At 40.8% G+C, this 21,293-nt stretch overlaps 1 protein-coding gene across 1 annotated transcript in view; it reads left to right on the top strand.

Annotated features, from left to right (window-relative positions):
- Positions 1 to 4,192: 4,192 nt before the first annotated feature.
- SRBD1 (S1 RNA binding domain 1) overlaps positions 4,193 to 21,293 on the top strand; it is a 139,066-nt gene continuing 121,965 nt past the window's right edge. The window contains exons 1-8 of the mRNA XM_009904029.2: positions 4,193 to 4,275; positions 4,695 to 4,860; positions 5,795 to 6,148; positions 7,559 to 7,725; positions 9,823 to 9,940; positions 10,071 to 10,209; positions 13,306 to 13,402; positions 14,975 to 15,110. Of these exons, the coding sequence (XP_009902331.2) occupies positions 4,193 to 4,275; positions 4,695 to 4,860; positions 5,795 to 6,148; positions 7,559 to 7,725; positions 9,823 to 9,940; positions 10,071 to 10,209; positions 13,306 to 13,402; positions 14,975 to 15,110 (1,260 nt within the window). The remainder of the gene's footprint in view (positions 4,276 to 4,694; positions 4,861 to 5,794; positions 6,149 to 7,558; positions 7,726 to 9,822; positions 9,941 to 10,070; positions 10,210 to 13,305; positions 13,403 to 14,974; positions 15,111 to 21,293) is intronic.

The raw sequence follows: 21,293 nt of genomic DNA, 5'->3' as shown, positions 1-21,293 counted from the left end.
GCAGTCAACATTGTAGATGCTCCATGTGGAGTATAACCATTTGCCTGTTTCTTCAGTTTTCCTACCTCACTTCAGGTACTGCCTCTAAGCTATTAAAAAAACCTGTAATAGTTATTCATCATCATCAATGGCATTTAGTCTTGTTGCTTTTTCATCCTCTTCCTTGCCTCCCCCTGCACTGAATCATTGAAGGACTGTTTTTCTTAGTCATTAACTGTAGGTGTTAGCACACCCTAGCACAGGCAGCTCCAGAGGAAAAATTAGCAGACAGCTGTCTGGCAGTTTGGAGTTAAATAAGGAGTACTTTGTGGATTTTAATGAAAAATTAATTCCTTATAAACAAATATAGATGTAGCAGCCTAAGATTCTTTTTCTGGACTTGATCTTGGAGGTCCTTTCCAGCCTGCATCAGAGGTCTTGGTGGTTGAACTCAATGATCTCAGAGGTCTTTTCCAACACAAACAATTCTGTGATTCTAAGTATGAAGTACTATTTGTTCGTTGTATGCATCATTAGAAGAGGAGGTAGTTACAGCTTGGCCTGACCTCACAGTGAAATAGGATTTTATTTTTTTTGTCTTTTTCTGATATCCATGTTTGATATTCATCTTACTGTGCTTTTTGGTATAGGCCTTTTACTTAGAGCTGTAGAACTGTTTTGCCTTCTGACCCATGGCTTGTCTGCTCACAGAGAGTTACTCTCTAGTTTTGTACTTTAAATTCACATCTCGCCTTAGTTCAAATTGACATTAAGCACAGGTAAAAAAGCTTTAGGAACAAAATTACCACTTTTCACAAAAATTCAGTAGATTAATGATGTAACTGAATTTGGAGTTTATGTATTTGATGCCAGTCCTGACTTGCTGTGTGCTTGTAAGAGCTGGAAAAATACTGATGAGTCAAACAGAGGACAAATTCTGTGCTGCTCTTATCTTCTTTGGTCTTCTGGAGCCAGTGTGTTTGATACTTCTCCAGCTTTCTGAGGGACAAAAAACATTGATTTTTTTTTTAAGTGGAAAATCCAAGAAGTCAAAAGAGAGGAAAAAATACAAACATTGAAGTGTTCAATGATTCTTTACCTTATCATGTATAATTTTCCATTCTGTGTCATGCTTTCCCATGCCATCTTCATATTTGCCATATTGTAATCCCACTTCATTCAGTGCTTTGTATGACAACAAGTAGACTCAGACTAAGGATACAGAAGCAAATATTAATCTGTTTAAGATTTAACACATCTAAGTGTCAGGTTTTACACATTGGCCACAATAACCCCAGGCAGTGCTACAGGCTGGGGTCAGAGTGGCTGGAAAGCAGCCTGGCAGAAAAGGACCTGAGGGCACTGGTTATCAGTAGGCTAAACATGAGCCAGCAGTGTGGCCAGGTGGCCAAGAAGGCCAATGGCATCCTGGCCTGGATCAGGAATAGTGTGGCCAGCAGGAGCAGGGATGTCATTCTGCACTGTACACTGCACTGGTTAGGCCACACCTTGAGTCCTGTGTCCAGTTCTGGGCCCCTCAGTTTAGGAAAGATGTTGAGTTGCTGGAAGATGTCCAGAGAAGGGCAACAAAGCTGGGGAGGGGTTTGGAACACAAGCCCTATGAGGAGAGGCTGAGGGAGCTGGGGTTGCTTAACCTAGAGAAGAGGAGGCTCAGGGGAGACCTTCTTGCTGTCTACAACTCCCTGAAGGGAGGTTGTAGCCAGGAAGGGGTTGGTCTCTTCTCCCAGGCAAACAGCACCAGAACAAGAGGACACAGTCTCAAGCTGTGCCAGGGGAAATTTAGGCTGGAGGTGAGGAAGAAGTTGTTCCCAGAAAGAGAGAGTGGCCATTGGAATGTACTGCCCAGGGAGCTGGTGGAGTCACTGTCCCTGGAGGTGTTTAAGAAGAGACTGGATGAGGCATTTGGTGCCATGGTTCAGACGATTAGATGGTGTTGGATGATAGGTTGGACTTGATGGTCTCAAAGGTCTTTTCCAACCTGGTTAATTCTATTATATTCTGTTCATGAAGAGTGTGAAAAATGCCTGGTTTCATAAACCAAGTTGCTCCTCTATTCTTACTCTCATACAAAGACTTAAATCATTCACCAGTGTTGGATGTCAGGAAGTACGACTAGCTTTATAGAGTAAGTTTTACCATAATCTTATTTAATGTAACAATACAAATGTTGAGATACTTTGAGACCCTGCCCTTGGTCACTGGAGGTGAGAGGGAAGTACTAGCAGAAGACTGACCTTCCAGAAGAGGCTTTCCGTGTACCTGTGTTTTGGGTAAGCCTGCAGACTGTCATGGTGATACTCTGCATGTTCAGAACTGGCAGGCCAGTTTAGGTAGCGGTGCTATGTATCAGGACTTGAGATTTCAAGTGAGAGAACATGTATGTCTTTTTCCTTGCTATGATTCAATGGGTACCTATGAAGAAGCTGGTTAGAGTGATCGCTTCCTTCCAGATTTTCCTGCAATACCCACTTAGTCGAATTAGCTGAAGAAGCATGACTGATAACAATATTGTAGGCTAACAGTTTGATAACAGAGAACCGTGGAACTTAACCAAGTGAAAAATATCCCAGTGCCTGCAAAAAATTGATCAGAGATGTTACCTAATTCTGGAAATTTTCATGCCTCTGAGGTAATGGGATTAATTAAGAGCTATGATATTGACTATTGAGGTATAAAGAGCAAAGGAAAATGGGAAGCAAAGTGGCTGATTAAAGCTGCAGGTGTCTCAGAACTGACAGTGAAAAGTTACCAGGGAAGGTATTGAGATGAGTGGGGTTTTTATGTTCTGTGGAGATTTCTGTGTTCCTGTGGTAGATACTTGTTCTAACTCGTCACATAATGGGATTTCAGTCAGTGGAACAGCGCAGAAATGATGACCTGTTACTGACCATGATGATTGCTACAAAAAGGTCTTTTTGCAAGCTTTGGGATGCAAGTACATCAGAAGCTGGTGCTATTTCATAGAATCATGGAATTGTTAGGGTTGGAAGGGACCTCAAGTTCCAATCCCCCTGCCATGGGCAGGGACACCTCACACTAGATCAGGTTGCTCAGAGTCACATCCAGCCTGGCCTTCAAAATCTCCAGGGATGAGGCTTCTACCACCTCCCTGGGCAACCTGTGCCAGTGTCTCACCACCCTCAGGGTGAAGAACTTCTTCCTAACATCCAATCTGAATATACTCATTTCTAGTTTTGTTCCATTTCCCCCAGTCCTATCACTATCTGACACTCTAAAAAGTCCCTCCCCAGCTTTCTTGTAGGGCCATTCAGAAACTGGAAGGCCATAATTAGGTCTCCTTGCAGCCTTCTCTTCTCCAGACTGAATAACCCTAATTCCCTCAGTCTGTCCTCACAGGAGAGGTGCTCCAGCCCTCTGCTCATCCTCATGGCCCTTCTCTGGACATGCTTCAGCACCTCCAGATCCTTCCTGTAATAGGGGCTCCAGAACTGGACGCAGTACTCCAGGTGGGGTCACACCAGAGCAGAGGGGGAGAATCGCCTCCCTTGGCTTGCTGGCTCTGCTTCTCTTGATGCAGTCCAGGATGTGATTGGCTTTCTGGGCTGCAAGTGCACACTGAAGTTTGTCATTAGTATGGAAAGCCTGCAGTGAGCGCTGGTGGCTCATGTTGAGCTTCTCATCCACCAGCACTCCCAGGTCCTTTTCTTCAGGGCTGCTCTCAAGCCAGTCGCTGCCCAGCCTGTGGACCTCAGTAGTAGGGTGCTGAAAATTCTGGATCAAAATAGACAACCTTGTAGTCCTATTCATATCAAAACCATCCGAGAACTTGCTTTACTGGATCTTTATTTTACATTGCTTCTTTGGCTGTTGGAGGAAAGATGGTGTAAGATGTAAGTGATACCCAATCACATGTCTGAGAACCAGTACTCTTTTTGCTAGGATATCTTTACAAGCAAGCCAAATAGTTACCTTTGTTTCAAGAGGAAAAATAATTTGAGAGGCTCTAGTGCTGGTTTGCTGGTTTGTCTGTTTGTTCTGTTGAAAAGATCATTGAACATGCACTGCTGTGGCTTAAATTCTTGGATACTAAAAAATCCAAACTTTCTTTAGAGGAAATCTTTGTGACTGGTGAAGACGTTATGAGGGCATACTTTGCAGTGAGTTAAAAGGCTGAATAAGAATAAAGCTTCAACCAAACGTTCTATTTCTCTTTTCTCACTTGTGTCATCAGATGTCAACTCTACCAAGGAGGGTGAAATCTGAATCCAAAGCCCATACATCAGAAGACTATGAACTGCCTTCATTTCTTAATTCGTAAGACTACTTTTGGTTTTCCTTATTTTTTGTTTAGTGTATGCTAAGCATGAGGTCAATTGAAAAGTTTCAATGAGCAGAACTTGTAATCAATTCTAAAATGCAAATCACCTCTTCATCTTCACAGTGAAGATAAGGTAAAACTGAATTGCCAGTTGTCCAAACAGGATCAGATGTGTACACATCCCTGTGACCTACGTCAGGAAAGCTTAGTGATGTGTTCCAACTGTTAGCTCTGCACCAGGCCAAAAGGCCTGTATTTGTTGAGGCTGCTGACCTTTCTGTTAACTTTTCTGTTTGTGTCCTTTCATGTCAGAAAACACTCAGACCAGTTTGGTTGGTTGGTTAGTTGTTGTTTTTATTTAATTTTTTTTAAATTCTTCTAATAAGCAATATTTTTTTACTCATTTGTTTTTCAGGAGCTCTGAGTCAGAGGAGGAAGAGGAGGAGTGGGAGCCAAAAAGCAAAATGGCCAAGAGACCTCGGTTGCCAAAGAAAAATGAGGCAAAACCTAAAAAAGTTGCTGCTTCACGGTCAGCTGTGGCCAGGAAGAAGGTAAAGAAGGTACCAATAAAAGAGGAAATGGTGAGTATCTGTAAGCAAGAGACATTTTATTACTGTGGCTAACAAATTACATGAGCAGTAGTTTTCCATCTATGATGTGCTCAGTTGCCTGAGTCTGATCAGCTCATCTGATTTCACTGTTACTATGTATATTCAGTATATTTGATAAATGTTGCTTTCTTAGGTATTTAAGTGTCCCAGATCTAAGGACCCTCCTTTGAATTTTGGCCTTGCAATAATGGGGCATGGGTTTCCCTGGAGATCTCTTTCAACAACAAAGATAAATAAGTGTCTCTGTTCTTTCTATAATGAAAACTAAATACTCTAGTATCTGTGATTTCTGTGTTTCACCCATGTCTTACACCTTTCACCATGACAAAAAGGCCTGCACTTATGTTTCCTTGCATGGCTGTTCAACCCAGTAACTGCAGTTTTATGCTGATGAATATAAGATGTATCAAAAGTTACTTAACTTCTGTCAAAGATTAGTATCAGAGCTCAGGTCAGGAGAGGAGCCAGTCCTTATGGCTTCTGAAGATACCTGGAGAAATCCAGGAAAAAAAGAGGTGGCTTATCCAAGGTTATCTTGCCAGACCAAATCTCCCTTCCAGTTGGTGGGCAGCACCTAACACCTCATTAGAGGAGTGCTTCCCTGCCCTGTTGTTTTTTTCTTGAGTGAAGGCAGGGACTGTAGGTTAATGTCTTCTGAAGGAGAGCCCCACTGGAGTCTTTCCAGGATGATTTTATTTGCTCTTTTAAATGTCAGTTCTGCTAAATATGCTTGTGTCTTTTCTTCTACACAACATGTATTTTGGGTTACTTCATTTCTGGCTTAACATTTCCCTGCCAGACAGAGATATAATTTGGGAAAATGGTGTCTAATATTAAGCCTTCCTAGGTTTTAAGTGAAATGTTGAATTGGTTTGTAACAGTGGTTTCAATGCCTTTTTGTCAGGATGTGTCCTTGCCTATTGCTCCTGCAGAAGATACTGGAATGCAACTCCTAAAACTTAAGGAAGAAGATAAAGGCGCTAAACCAAAAACCTTAAACCAAAAGCTGGAAGTGCCTGTAAAAATGGAAGTAAAGTCAATCCAAGGGAAGAATTCTGAGAGGGTTGAAAAACCTTCAACAAGTGTTCCTGTAGTGGGAAGTCAAGTGAAACATGAGAAATCTGAGAAGGATTTCGCATTTGATGAGCCACCGTTTAAGAAGATAAAGTTGACTACATGTCCTGAAGGAAAGCCAGCTAAAAATCTAGGAGGCAGCAAAGTAAAAGAAGAATTTGAAATGAACTGGGATATTGTACAGGTATGAGATTTTTTTTGTTTTAATTGTCTGAGGTATTGATGAAACCACTTCCTATGTAATTAGCACTTTGAATCTTAACATACAATTTCAGTCTGCTTGACATCAGTTGGAGTGTCAGAGCATCATTGTGCTGTTATCATTTAACTTGAGCTTAAGTTGTCATAATACATACAGCTGTTGGTCGGTAACTGTTAAAACTTTAATCTTTAACATTATTCTAATATCTGTGAGTTAAACAGTCCTTAGTACAGAACTTGCCTCTAACAGTTTGCACAATTCCCCTGTGTCAGCACAAGGTTTTTTTGTAGATGCAGTCAACCGAATCCCCTGCAGAAAGGGATACTGAGGGATTTGGGATGTCTCTGTGCAGGGTTTCAGAATTTAAGACTTAGCACAGAGCATTTTGTTGTAGACACTCACTTCAGAGTGTATATCAATGTACAGTACTGTCAAAGGGAGATTGTGTTCTTGGAACAACAGTAACATCAAGGGAGATGTCGTCTTTGTTTCTCTAGGAGGTTACTTTGAAGCTATTCAGGTGAAGACAGTTTTAGGATAGCTCCTGTTCTGGGGAGTCTGTGTGTTGTTATGGAAGATTTTACTAGAAACAGAATGGTAATAGTTTGGGTACATTCTATTCATCATCTTTAGCACTACCTGCTTAAGAAAGGTGAAAAATTTTGTTTCTCAGTCTTCTAAAATATTCCTGGAAATCCAGATGTGGAATTTGGTCTTTTTGTATCATTACTCTAAAATCAGTGAATATGATCGTGTAGGAGTTGATATGTTTTTAGACTTCTGAATAAAACTTTCCAAATGCTTTTATGTCGGCTACTATGGTGCTTACATAGTTTGTTCTGGATGCTGTTATCTTTAGAAAGGCCAAATGGTACAAAATTGTGGTTAACTTAACGAGGCTTGATTCATCTTCAAACCTTTAGTAATATCATGGTAGTATCAAGTTATTTCTAGAGCGTTAGTTGCATCAGCTCAGGATTTGTTTTCTTTAACTGTTAGGTATGTCAGTGTTACTATAGAAAAAAATAAAGTCCCAGGTGTTCTGAGTTGTAATGTGCAAGTCTTGCTGATAATTGTTGTTTTGTTTGCTTGTGCCTTGTTTGTTTGTGGGTGTTTTTGTTTGGTGTATGGGGGTGTGTGTGTGTGTGTGTTTGTGTTCTTTTCTGTAGTTCAGGTTTCTGGAAACATGGGTAACTGCATGTCTTTCTGAAGTACAGGGTGTGGGGCCTGGATTCATGGGCAAGCCTGGCATCCAGATATAGGAAGGAGAGTAGTCCCAGCTGGCCCACATAATATCCTGGGAGTGGTTTTTAACTTTGAGTGGGAGACTGTTTAAAGCGATCGTATCCTCTCTCTCACGTGTTGTTGGGTTGCTTGTTTCTTTCCTGACAGGCCTTGTCAGAAATAACAAATGTTGAACCATGGGTATGTGCAAACTTAATCCGTCTCTTTCAAGAAGAAAACACAATTCCTTTTATTGCTCGGTACCGCAAAGAGCTCATCAATAACCTGGAGGCTGATGCCTTGCGAGAAGTGCAACAGGCGTTAGAAGAGCTGCGGTAAGTAAGTTAAATCCTGGGAGAGAAGTAACAAACAGCTGCTGCTTCTGTGTCTCTTGTTTTGACACTTTGGACACACTACAATTGTAAAGGAGCTGATCAAACCCAAAATTTAAAACTAAGGTAATTATGCTCGTCACCTGGCTGTGTTCCTGCGGGATTTTTTTTACTCTAAATAACAAGAAATCAGGCATTGTCAAAGAAAAAGTCGTCCTACATCTGCAGTTTTCTAAAACTCCAGAGGAAAGAACTCATACTAAAAGTGTAGTTTATGGGCTCTGGAGATATGTAGCCTGATGAGATGTAAGCTGCACCCTCATGAAATACTCACTAATCATAGAATCAATAAGGTTGGAAAAGACCTCGGAGATCATCAAGTCCAACCTATCACCCAACACCTCATGACTAACTAAACCATGGCTCCAAGTGCCACATCCAATCCTTTTTTGAACACCTCCAGGGACGGTGAGGTGACTCCACCACCTCCCTGGGCAGCATATTCCAATGGCAAATCTCTCTTTCTGGGAAGAACTTTCTCCTCACCTCGAGCCTAAACTTCCCCTGGCACAGCTTGAGACTGTGTCCTCTTGTTCTGGTGCTGGTTGCCTGGGAGAAGAGACCAACCCCCACCTGGCTACAACCTCCCTTCAGGGAGTTGTAGAGAATAATAAAGTCTGCTCTAAGCCTCCTCTTCTCCAGGATAAGCAACCCCAACTCCCTCAGCCTCTCCTCACAGGGCTGTGCTCAAGGCCTCTCCCCAGCCTTGTTGTCATTCTCTGAACATGCTCAAGAGTCTCAATGTCCTTCTTAGATTGAAGGGCCCAGAACTGGACACAGGACTCAAGGTGTGGTGTAACCAGTGCTGAGTACAGGGGCACAATGACTTCCTTGTTCCTGCTGGCCGAACTATTCCTGATGCAGGCCAGGATGCCACTGGCCTTCTGGGTCACCTGGGCACACTGCTGGCTCCCTTGGCGGGGAGCAGCAAAGCCTGTATTGAAGTGCACTACCTGAGGTTGCAGTGTGTCACTATCCCAGACCATTGTAGCAAAGAAATGATCAGCGAAGGCTGCTGCAGTGGCATATGAGACTGCTTTCATTTCTACTTGCTTTTGGGTGGTAGTAAGTGATGGTGCAGGAAGGGACAAGCCAGCTGTTCTGTCAACACAGTGTGTTCCTTCATGTACTCTCCATTATTCCCTAGCAAGAGATTCTTTCCAAAGAGGGAAGGTGACCTGAGAGTTCTTGTCCTAACAAGGGATTTAAATCCTCATAATATACCTTTGCTGCTTGCAGTAGCACACAATTATCTTACTGGAGTTCTAAGAGTTTAATATTTGGTACCTTGTACTTGATGCAGCAGTACTGTCTTGATATGAATTACAGCTGTAAGTGCTTGTCACCATATATTTAATTTGGGGGTTTTTTACTTGGTTTCCAGGTCAGTAATGCAAAAATGTATATAGCAGTAATAGAATAGAATAGAATTAACCATGTTGGAAAAGACCTTTGAGATCATTGAGTCCAACCTATCACCCAACACCATCTAATCAACTAAACCATGGCACCAAGTGCCTCATTCAGGCTCTTCTTAAACACCTCCAGTGATGGTCATTCTACCACCTCCCTGGGCAGCACATTCCCATGGCCAATCAGTCTTTCCGGGAAGAATTTCTTCCTAACATCCAGCCTGAACCTCCCCTTGCACAGCTTGAGACTGCGTCCTCTTGTTCTGGTGCTGGTTGCCTGGGAGAAGAGACCAACCCCCACCTGGCTACAGCCTCCTTTCAGGTAGTTGTAGACAGCAACAAGGTCTCCCCTGAGCCTCCTTTTTTCCAGGCTAAGCAACCCCAGCTCCCTCAGTATTATGATTTTTCTGAAAGCTACCATAAGACATGCTGATACAGTTTTGAACTAACTAGAGTAATAGTCAGAAAATCATTTGGATTATTAGAGTTGTTTTGTTGAGCATTAGCATGAGATACAGCCTTCAGGGGTTTCAGAGAGCTTCAGCAGTGTAATAAACAAGGCCATAATCAGTAGCCTTTTTGATCTGCTGTGAAATGTGATTGTTAATATCAGTCTCTTGCTTTTTAGTACTGTTGCAAAAAAGACACATGCAATGATAGAGAAGTTGAAGAAAGAAGGGAAATTATCTGGATGCCTTTCAACAGCATTATTAAATTGCAGAACTTTGGAAGAGTTGGAGCATGTGGTAAGTACACTAGTATTTTTTTTCAGCTCATCCTTAGTGTAAATGTAATCTTGCTCAGTGCATAATGCAAAGTACATAGCATGACTTGAAATATTTCCTTGCATTTTAGTAACTCTGTTTTTTTCTTAAGTCTGCACCTTATAAAACTGGGAGTAAAGGCACCAAAGCCCAGAGGGCCAAGCAGCTGGGATTAGAACCTGCTGCTCTCTCCCTCCTGCAGAATCCTATGGAACTCAATCTCTTTTCTTACATTACACCCAATACCAAAGGTAAGTGCTCTGCTTCTATAAGCAGTAATGTCCTAAATGTCTGAAAATATTTTGAAATGGTAATTACTTTATTTATTCCTGTGTTGCTGGAACTATGCAACAGTTCTCTTAGCAATGTGTAGTAAGAGTTTGGTTAATGCCATGAAGCTTCACCCTTCCCCCCCCTGCTTTTTTTTTTATAAATAGTAATAATTCTGTTACAAAAGAGACATTTGAGATGTTAGAGTTGACATCTTTATTTACTGCTGAGAGTGGGAACTGCACTGCACCCCTGAGACCTCTCTGTGGTTCTACTTTGATTGCTGAAGATTCAGTGCTGATTGTACAGGGGGCTTACGCTTGTAGTCTGTACCGAAGTAAATATCGCCTATCAAAGCACATCTTAGTAAGAACTGGCCTTGGCAATTGGGACTGAGTGGGAAAGTTTTTATTACTGAATGACAGTAGGAATGGAGAAGATGTATTCTCTGAAATTTGAGTGGGAACCTTAACAATGTGTTTGTCACATACAGACTGCAGGGTTGTGTTTCTTTGTGAGTGCAGTTATAGGTGAATCTGTAGGGGGCAATCTCTGACAATAAAATACAAAGATTGCTGCAACCTTCTGTATGGTGTTAAAAGAGAGACATACTTTTCTTCTTCCCTGCTACATTTACTTTTTAAATTTAACCTGAAGGCACTGAACCTTCTTACTGGAGCTGATTTACTCCTCCCACATCGGCTGTTCTTTCTTTAAAGATTTTTACAAGATGGCCCTAATTTTGCATTGAAACTCAGTTACCAAATATTCTGATTAATTACAGCATTTTTAGCATGTCATTACTTCATACTGCCATATATTGCAACCACGTATCTGGCTATTCTGGCAGAGTCAAAGCAGCCAAAGGAAAACATTCACAGTGAAAGTCCAAATTAATTATTTAGGGTGCATTCAGAAGGAAGTGCTATTTGTTGCAGGATAAACATTTCACTTTTTGAGAATTGGTACACCTGTCTTGACTTTTGTGCTAAAAATAATGTTGCTTAGGTTTATATAATGGTTTGCATTTGAAAGGTGCATCAGAGATTAGATACATTTATGAACTGGGTCACTTTTATCAACTTGGGAGCCACTTGGCAACCTTTGAGATCAGAGTGAAGTTTTTTGAAGACATGAGCCATTTATTGTGAAGAAAAGTTTTCATCAAATCTTAATAATCAGTTCTTTTAAATTCTCAGTGTCTTTAAACTTATACTAAACTAAAAATAAACAAATAAAAACAGCAGTTCATGCTTCAAAGCCTGTTATTTCAAAGTTAAGGAAGCAGGTTCATCAAAATACTTATTCTTTCTACTTGTATGCATGGTCCAGTATTTTGCTAATTACCCAAGCATCTCTTAGTTTTGCAGTGGACACAGTAAAAGGTTGGTGTGAGTGGTATCTGGTGAATGGGAGCTTTTTTGATGATTAAATATAGGCCCAAACCAGTCGTGATTAAGTAATGACTGTTTTTGGCCTATTCCATCTCATTTGCATTCTCTGCTAGGCTTAAAATAATGTTGCCATGTACATTGGTGGTCCTTGAGTGTCTCACTTCATATTCAATAGAGTGCATGTTTTATAATTCTCCTTAGGTTTATATTCTGACATTACATTATGTTTGCCATAGGAAACACTAATTTGTAGATCTGAGGATCCAACTTTCACAACTTCTGATCAGTTGAGGCATTTAATAACACGTTTTTATTTTCACATTTTTATTTCTGACCTGTGAATTCAGCATTTCCTTTTAAAAGAAGGTCATGATTATTGTTACTTTATTTTTGTTCTTGGAGGTTTTTCGGGCTGTGTTTCTATGTTGGTGAGGGTTTATTTTGGTGTGTTGTTTGGGGTTTTTTGTGGGTGTTTTTTGGTTTGTGTGTGTGGTTTGGTTTTTTTTAATTGTGTGTACCTCCATAGCCAAATCAGAAGCACAGATCTGAATGCAATACAAATATAAATACTATGATTTAGTTATTAGAGGCATATGGGTTTTTTTAAAAGGGTGTTAGTAAAGCTGTTTCCAGATACTGGTAATCCCACTGACAGCAGAATGAAACATATTGTGTATCGAAAGAGACAGTTAATGCTGCATCTACCAATGCTAGAATTCTTTTGCTGTGAAGCATTTGTTTCTGACCATTGATAGAAACAGGGTTAGATATATTGATTTAAACACAGGATGTCAATTTTATTTCATTACCTTCTGGTTCTGTCTGATACAACCATTGTGCTAAGGAGAGTAATGTGTCGCTTCTTCTAGTCCTTGGAAGCGAGAGATCGTTCTGTGTGTTTGTAAGCGGAATGATTCTGATGCAAGCTGTCTGTAGTACTTTGTCTATGGAGGTGTTTTACAACTCAGTGTTTGAACAGTGTTTCATGGGAGAGGATAAGGGTGCCCTGACCTCAGTGTGCGAACTCCTGCTACAAACTGGTGGAAATATAAAAGATGGCATTGCCTGCAAAGATCTAGACTATGTCACAGAATCACAAAATGTTAGGAGTTGGAAGACGCCTCTAGAGATCTAGTCCAACACCCTTGACAGAGCAGGATCACGTAGAGTAGATCACACAGGAGCACATCCAGGCAGGTTTTGAATGTTCCAGAGAAGACTCCACAGCTTCTCCAGTTTGAATTTCCCTGTCAGCAAATTGTGTGGGCTTCTGATTCAATTACAACCTCAAAAATTATACTTGAATATCCAGTTTTACTACTGTAAATAATTCATTTGCATCTTAAATGCCAAGATTTGTTAGCATCAAAGAAAAAATAAATTCTTTTTCACTGATATTTGGTGTCATTTTGACTTATGCTGCATTGGTTACTTTAGGCTCATTAAAAATATAATGATTTGAGGTGCTTTGAAAAGAAAACTTAATAAAAAAATTCTAATTAATTAGGGTTCTTCATTGAAATCTCTGCAAATCAGTTCAGCTATCTTGCATCAATTTTATTTTTACTTGTATGAATATCCTTAGTGCATGTGAAGTTGTGTGAAATAATTATAAAAAAGCTAATATGACAAATTAACTGGGGTGTGTGTTTTTTGTTTTTTTTTCTTCCCCCCCCTTGAAAGGCCTATCAAATATCCAGGAAGTAGAAGCTGGAGTACAGCATATTTTAGCTGACATCTTTGCTAAAGACAAAGATACACTGGATTTCATCAGGAAATTGTAAGTTTGACTCTTACTTTCTGAACTTTGCTAATTACATGGTAATATTCAGTCTCTTAGCTTGCCGATACATAAATAACTTTTTCAGTGATGTCCAAATAGTGTTACTGTGAGGTTCCTTTCTTCCCTTGTGCTGGAAGCACATTCATTAGTCTTTCAGCCTGTCTGGCTATCAGTGAAGGAGAGATCTGTGTGCATGGCATTGTCCTGTGACTCCCCAAGGCTGAAGAATTCTCCATGGCTCTGCTTCATATAGATCCAATCTGCCTTGCAGTTAGTGAACTATAAAGGAAAGTTTTCTTTCCTTGCACTTTCTTCAAGCTAAAACTTTTCAGAGCTTAAGCTGTTTGTCCAATATCTACTGCATAACGTGTCAGTATATTTTGCATGCAGAGATGTTTGACTTTGGTGTTGCTATTCAGTAAAGCAAACAAATATGGCTGGTTTTAAAGCAGGACTTATTGATCCCCTGACTGTGTTAGCTAAATTTTAAGTTTTCATGTGTTACTCGACTTCAGGGTTGTCATGTCTGGAAGCTTGGTGTGACAAAGTAACAGATACCTGTGTTGTGTGTCATCTGGTTTAGAAAAGATGGTTATCAAAGAACTGGTGTCACTATAGGAGCATGCAGTATTGGTTTGAATCAGTTCAGTTCTGTTTAGTTGACCCTTGTTTGCTGTTTATTGTAATGGCCAACTTCATCACAAGACCAGAGAACAGCAATATGATAATTTCAATGGAGGGTTTATTTTGTAATGAATGTGATGTCCCTACCAGACTATCGCTTTTGTTCTTTTCACCACTGGAATCTCCTTAGTTGGATACACAGTGCTCTACAGAAGTATCCTAATGATCTAAAGAGTGTTGTCTGTATAATAATCATGAGGAGCAGAGAGGAAGCTACCTGTTTGAGATCCCTGTTACTCCTAAAGTAACGAAGGCTTTTATGGGTGTTAAGTACTCAAAGCACAGAATCCTGAGGCTGGGTAGATTCAAGAGAGCTGTTGTATTTGTAAGAATTACATGGTAGTTGCCTATTTTTAGGAGCTTCCTGGAGTTTGCTGTGTGAAGTTGAATCAGTAACTGACCAAACCGAAGTGCAGATGGTAGCTTTTGAGTCTTCATTCCCTTTGGAATGACCGTATTCAGCTTTTTCTGAGGTCTGCTTGAATTTCTTTTCTTAGTATATTCCAGTCAGTATATGTTGTGTCAGTCTCAGCATTAAGATTCTATAGGTAATGAGAGCTAACTTGTAATAAGCTAGACTCCAAACCTTGTTTTTAATACAAGCACTAGTGAGTGGACATTAGGAACATTTTTTTTTTCCATGGAAAGAGTGGTCAGGCATTGGAATGTGCTGCCCAGGGAGGTGGTTGAGTTGCCAATCCTGGATGTGTTTAAAGGTAATTTAGATGTGGTGCTTGGGGATATGGTTTAGGGATGAACCTTGTAGAGTAGGGTTATTGGCTGGACTTGGTGATCCCAAGGGCCTTTTCCAACCTGAATGTTTATTTGATTCTGTGATTGTTTCAAGTTTCCTGCTAAAATACCTTATTAACGTTTGTTTCTTAGATGTCAGCAGAGGTACATTTGTATCCAGTCAGCCTTGGCAAAAGTGTCATCCAAAAGTGGGAATGAGAAAGATATTGATAAATTCCAACTGTACCATGAATTTTCTTGTAATATCAAGAACATACAGCACCATCAGGTACACCTACACATTTGTTTGTTAGTTTTTTTCCCTTGGAATTTTAATTATGGTTTCACTTTTGAACTTTGTTGCTTAAAACTATTTTAAAGGTGCTTGGTTTTGCTTTTCAGTTATCAAAGGCAACAGAGATTTTCAGATTCTTGACGTGCGTGACTAAGCTGTTAACATCTTTCATAAGAAACTGAACAAAGACCTGTTTGTTCAGTATGCCTATTGTCTAATGCTCATTCAACAAATATTTACAATGATTTATGTATCAGAGATTCCAGCACTGGTGTGATTTATTTTCAGTGTGTGCCATACCTTCCTCCCTCCTCTTCAGTGAAAAGTGCAGAGCAGATGTTACCATGAGGGGGATAAAGTTAAGCAATAGACTGTAGGGGTGATGCTGGGATGGTAGTGGCACAGTAGAGGAAGCTTCTTGGTTGGAGTATAACTATTTGAAGCAAATTTTGATAAACTTACTCTTTGTTGGTTTTGGATGTTTGCTGCAACACTGAGTCAGAGTGCTCTGAGCCATTTGACACTAAACATGTAAGGTGAAACTGGTGAGAACTATCAGAGAAGGATCCAGAAAATGAAATTGATGGTGACCTTAAAAAGTAGCTCAGGGGAACATCCCATGCACTACCCCAAAATGGGTTTGTTTTGCAAGTCATCAGTAATCCCTTCTATGAAGCATGTCCAGTTATCCTAAGCCTCTCAAGTTATCTTAAGCCCCAAGGCTAGGTTTAATATGACTAGAAATGAGGCAGAAAGCAAGCTTGCTACCTGATGACAAGCTGAAGACTTGATAGCTAGGCTGCCTCTCCCCCAGTACTGATGGTCAAAGACTGAAGTGTGATGCACTCAATGCAACTGTCAGGACCTTTGTACTGTACTGATCCATGACTAATCACCAAGTGAATTGTCTCTTGTTTTGGTCACAGGTACTTAGCCTTTAAAAAATAAGAATGAAATACATAAAACTCCCACACAACCCCTAACCAACCAACCAAGCCCCCAAACTCAACAACAACAAAAACTCCAGAACAATAAACCCAAACAAAAAAAACCCCAAACAAAACCCAAACCAAAACAAACAGAAAAGACCAACTAACTGGAAAAAAAAAGCCAAATGACAAACCAAACAAACAACCCCACAAAACAACAAACAAACCAAAACCCCAAACCAGCTACTTCCAGCCAGAAATGTCCTTTTCCTTTAGAAGACTACAATATTCTACTGCAGAATGCTTTTCATTTTATATTTATGATATGCCTCATTTTCTCTCTGCATGCTATTTTAAAAGCCTTTCTTCCATGCCTTGAAATGAGTTTATTACAAAAAATATTTCACAATATGCATGGCCTAATTTTAACCCCTCTCCCTCTACCAAAATGGATGGTGTCAGTTGAAAGACAAAATAGTGGGCTGAACATGAGTCACCAGTGTGCCCAGGTGGCCAAGACGACCATTGGCATCCTGGCCTGGATCAGGAATAGTGTGGCCAGCAGGAGCAGGGAGATCATTGTGCCCCTGGCCTCAGCACTGGTTGGGCCACACCTTGAGTTCTGTGTCCAGTTCTGGGCCCCTCAGTTTAGGAAAGATGTTGAGATGCTGGAAGGTGTCCAGGAAAGGGCAATGAGGCTGGGGAGGGGTCTGGAGCACAGCCCTGTGAGGAGAGGCTGAGGGAGCTGGGGTTGCTTAGCCTGGAAAAGAGGAGGCTCAGGGGAGACCTTCTTGCTGTCTACAACTCCCTGAAGGGAGGTTGTAGCCAAGTGGGGGTTGGTCTCTTCTCCAAGGCAACCAGCACCAGAATGAGAGGACACAGTCTCAAGCTGTGCTAAAGGAGGTTCAGGCTGGATGTTAGGAAGAGATTCTTCCCAGCAAGAGAGATTGGCCATTGGAATGTGCTGCCCAGGGAGGTGGTGGAGTCACCATCACTGGAGGTGTTTAAGAGGAGACTGAATGGGGTGCTTGGTGCCTTGGTTTAGTTGATGATAGGTTGGATGATAGGTTGGACTCGATGATCTCAAAGGTCTCTTACAACCTGGTTAATTCTATTCTAATCTATTCTAAAATAAGTATGAGTGATTTTAATAGAGAAACCCTTTCTAGATGATTGAAGAAGTACTTGGAGTTATTATATTTGTAATAAGTATTAATATTTACTGTATTTCTATCAGTATTTCCTAAAAACTTACCTCTAGATTGCTGAGAAAAGCCAACAGAGCAATCTAAGTCTAATCTCATGATGTATCACAGAAGATTTGTAAATTCATCAGGGCACTCTGTTTTGTTTGGGTGCTTTACTGTTGAAGACTTTCAGAGACTGTTTAGTTTTTCCTGTACTAAGTGGTGAATACTGAGGTATGCAACAAGTATTGGGCATACAGCTGCTCCCTGGGGTGATGGTGTGGTTTAGCTCTTGTCTGAGGCATCTGTTTCTTTTAACATACAGAATTCTTTAACTGTTGGTTAGCTAGATCCAGGTTTAGGAAGCAGTTTACCCAAACCTGGTGAGCACTCTGACTATGTGGCTGCACTGATGTGCCCCTCATTTGTCTGAATTTAAGATTAACTTGATCTGTTTTGATTTCTTCCACTGTGTATCTGTCACTAACCTTAACATCTCTTTCTTTTCCCATTTTGGCTGTCCAGCAGAGAACAGTCACTGTTCTTGCAGCTACTAGTCCTATAATCACAGGATGTTTTTGCACTCTTATGTGTTGCCTTCCATCTGTATTATGCTCTTGTTGATTCTTCTAACATATTGAATATTTCTGTTTTATGAATCTTCAAAGTCTGAGTTGTTTGTGCTTCACACAGGGCATCAGGGCCCAAATTTTATCAGGGCTTTTTTATATTAGTCAAGGACAAAATGTATTTTGTGATAATTTTCAACATGTGATTTGCAAGAGGTCCCTATTTTGTAAAAATACTGCAATTCCTCTTTTGGTTCTTTGTTAGTTTTCCAGCTCCTTTAGTTGTCTCCCATTTATGTTTTGATGATGAAATAAGTAAGGAAAAAGTGTTTTATCTGGCACCTCTTCCTTAAATTTTAGCATTGCACTTTCAAAAGTCTTTATCATAACCAGTTTCTTTTTTTATCTGACCTTACTTTGAATCATAGAATCAATAAGGTTGGAAAAGACCTTAGGGATCATCAAGTCCAACCTATCACCCAACATCTCATGACTAACTAAACCATGGCTTCAAGTGCCACGTCCAATCCCCTGTTGAACACCTCCAGGGATGGTGACTCCGCCACCTCCCTGGGCTGCACATCACAATGGCCAATTACTCTTTCTGGGAAGAACTTTCTCCTCGCCTGAAGCCTAAACTTCCACTGGTGCAGCCTGAGACTGTCCCCTATTTTTCTGGTGCTGGTTGCCCGGCTACTTGCCCTACTACTAGAAATTAATATTTTAATTAAAAAAAAAAATATTTTCTTGGATTATAACAATCTTTTTTAATATCTAAAAGTCTTTAGGTTTCTCCTTTACCTGAGTCTTTGAAGAAGTCTTTTAAATCTTCAGCATTTTAAAAACTGGTCAAAAAATGTCATCTTTAATGTGCTTTGGAGAGGCATAGTTGTGTTCAGGTGAAGAAATTTTCTGGTTTGGTTCAGGATTTTAAGAAGATACTTAAAAAAGCTATGGTGAACCTTGAAACTTATCATAGAATCAATAAGCTTGGAAAAGACCTCACAGATCATCAAGTCCAACCATGGCACCAAGTGCCACGTCCAGTCCCCTCTTAAACACCTCCAGTGATGGTCACTCCACCACCTCCCTGGGCAGCACATTCCAATGGCCAATCTCTCTTGCTGGGAAGAACTTTCTCCTCACCTCCAGCCTGAACCTCCCCTGACACAGTTTGAGACTGTGTCCTCTTGTTCTGGTTGCCTGGGAGAAGAGACCAACCCCCTCCTGGCTACAACCTCCCTTTCTGCCTGGCTGCTCTCCAGCCACTCTGTCCCCAGCCTGTAGCACTCCATGGGGTTGTTATGACCAAAGGGCAGCACCTGGCACTTGGACTTGTTAAATGCCATCCTGTTGGACTCTGCCCATCTGCCCAGCCTGGCAAGGTCCCCCTGCAGAGCTCTCCTACCCTCTAACAGATCAACTCCTGTCTCCAACTTGGTGTGTCTGCAAACTCACCAATGATGGACTCAATCCCTTTGTCCAGATCACCAATAAAGACAGGGAATGGGATGGGGCCCAGCCCTGATCCCTGCAGTGCTGCAATCACAGCTTGAGCTGGCACTGGATTCTGAACGAAGCTTTTTTAGCTTCAATTCTGACAAATTCCCTCCAATTTTCACCAAATGTTTTGTAACACATTGAGGTCACAGAGTCTCTGTAGGAGGATTTCAGTCCTTACTGAGCTGTTTCAGAACAAGAGGACACAGTCTCAAGCTGTGCCAGGGGAAGTTTAGGCTCAAGGTGAGGAGAAAGTTCTTCCCAGCAAGAGAGATTGGCCATTGGAATGTGCTGCCCAGGGAGGTGGTGGAGTCACCATCTCTGGAGGTGTTCAGAAGGGGACTGGATGTGGCACTTGGTGCCATGCTTTAGTAGTCATGAGGTGTTAGATGACCGGTTGGACTTGGTGATCTCTGAGGTCTTTTCCAACCTTATTGATTCTATGAGTCTATGATTCTATGATTCCCTTCAGGGAGTTGTAGACAGCAAGAAGGTCTCCCCTGAGCCTCCTCTTCTCCAGGCTAAGCAACCCCAACTCCCTCAGCCTCTCCTCACAGGGCTGTGCTCCAGACCCCTCCCCAGCTTTATTGCCCTTCTCTGGACACTTGGAGTGATTTAAAAAATGTAGTAATGCCCTAAGACTGCAGGTGGAAAAGCTGTCTTTTCAAAATTCACTGCTTTAAAGACTTTCTCTACTCCTTTCATGATTATGCATATGCAAATGTTCTCAGTGCTTTTAGCTGGAGGCAAAAGTAGTTGCTTTAAATCACCTCTTTGTAGAGTTGCAAATAAAGAATTCTATAAAATACTGCACTGAAACTGGTCATCACCTGAATATATAAGTGCTGGCCTGTGTGCTTCTCCTCTAGTTCACATGCAAGTTAAGGGGTTGAGCCATACCCTAGCATGTTACCTCTAAGACAATTAACTGTGTCTTTATGACCAAAGCATCTGTAGCCATGTGAGTGTGCTTTAACGCACATAGTGCAATGAGGTGAACTGGTGTGCAGTGAAATGTGGCTGGGTTCTGTGGTACTGTAGCTGTCACTGCATTGTGCCTTAGTTCTGGGTTAGTTGTTGTGCCGTTGCTGAGCGTTAAGATGTACCACAGAATAATCATCACTGGCATGGAGTTGAGTTGTTTGACTGAAAAAGTTTAAAATACTGAACCTGAAATGAGAAAAAGAAATTGGTTGTTTAAAATGCCTGACTCCAGATTTTGTCATGGTTGGATACCTGGGGGTGTTTCCAGCTGGAACGTTTTGCTGTTGAGAAGTTCAGCCACAGTTCTTCCCTTTGGCAGCAAGGACAACCAGACTGAATTGTATTAGGATGTCACTGGGTAGCTGTACCAACTCTTTTTGAACTGAGGAAAAAAACCTTTCAAGAGTTTATTTGAATTTTTGACTAAATGTAAACAATTCAGTGTTTGTGTATGCCTTAGGGCTACTTTCCTCTATTCAGAGATGATTGAATTGGTGGGAGGAAAAGAATTCATGAATAAAGTGTAATGTTGAGGCAAGTGCTCTATTTTCAATCCCATACTTAAAAACGAATTGGAAATCAAAGTCCTTGGCAAAATACACAGAACTTATTCAGTGAATTTAAGTAGATGTGCAGCGTAGAAGAGAGCTATGCAAAATGAATGATGTTCTAATTTTCTGATAAATAAGTGTGATGAATTTTATGACTAGACGAAATTATTGTTCTTACCTTCTCTGAAAAATGTTTGTTGTTTTGATTAACCTTTCCCCTGTTCCAGTCTTACACAAAGCTGCTCTCCTGGAATTTTTTTCTTTCTAGAACAGCCTGACTTTTAACCTGTTACTTAAAAAAAAATAAACTGATGTTATTGGATTATTAGAATTTGACTAATTACTTTATGAATTGAACATTTCTTGGATGATAATTCTTTCTTGAATGCATGTCACTTAAACAGTCTGCCTATTCTGTTCTAAGAATAAAAATGTAAATAATACTTGTGACTGCAGT

This window comes from Dryobates pubescens, chromosome 16 (assembly GCF_014839835.1).
Source record: "Dryobates pubescens isolate bDryPub1 chromosome 16, bDryPub1.pri, whole genome shotgun sequence".
In the NCBI taxonomy this organism is placed as follows: domain Eukaryota; kingdom Metazoa; phylum Chordata; class Aves; order Piciformes; family Picidae; genus Dryobates; species Dryobates pubescens.
Note: the sequence above shows the minus strand (reverse complement) of the source record. Positions and strands in the feature narration are given on the sequence as shown.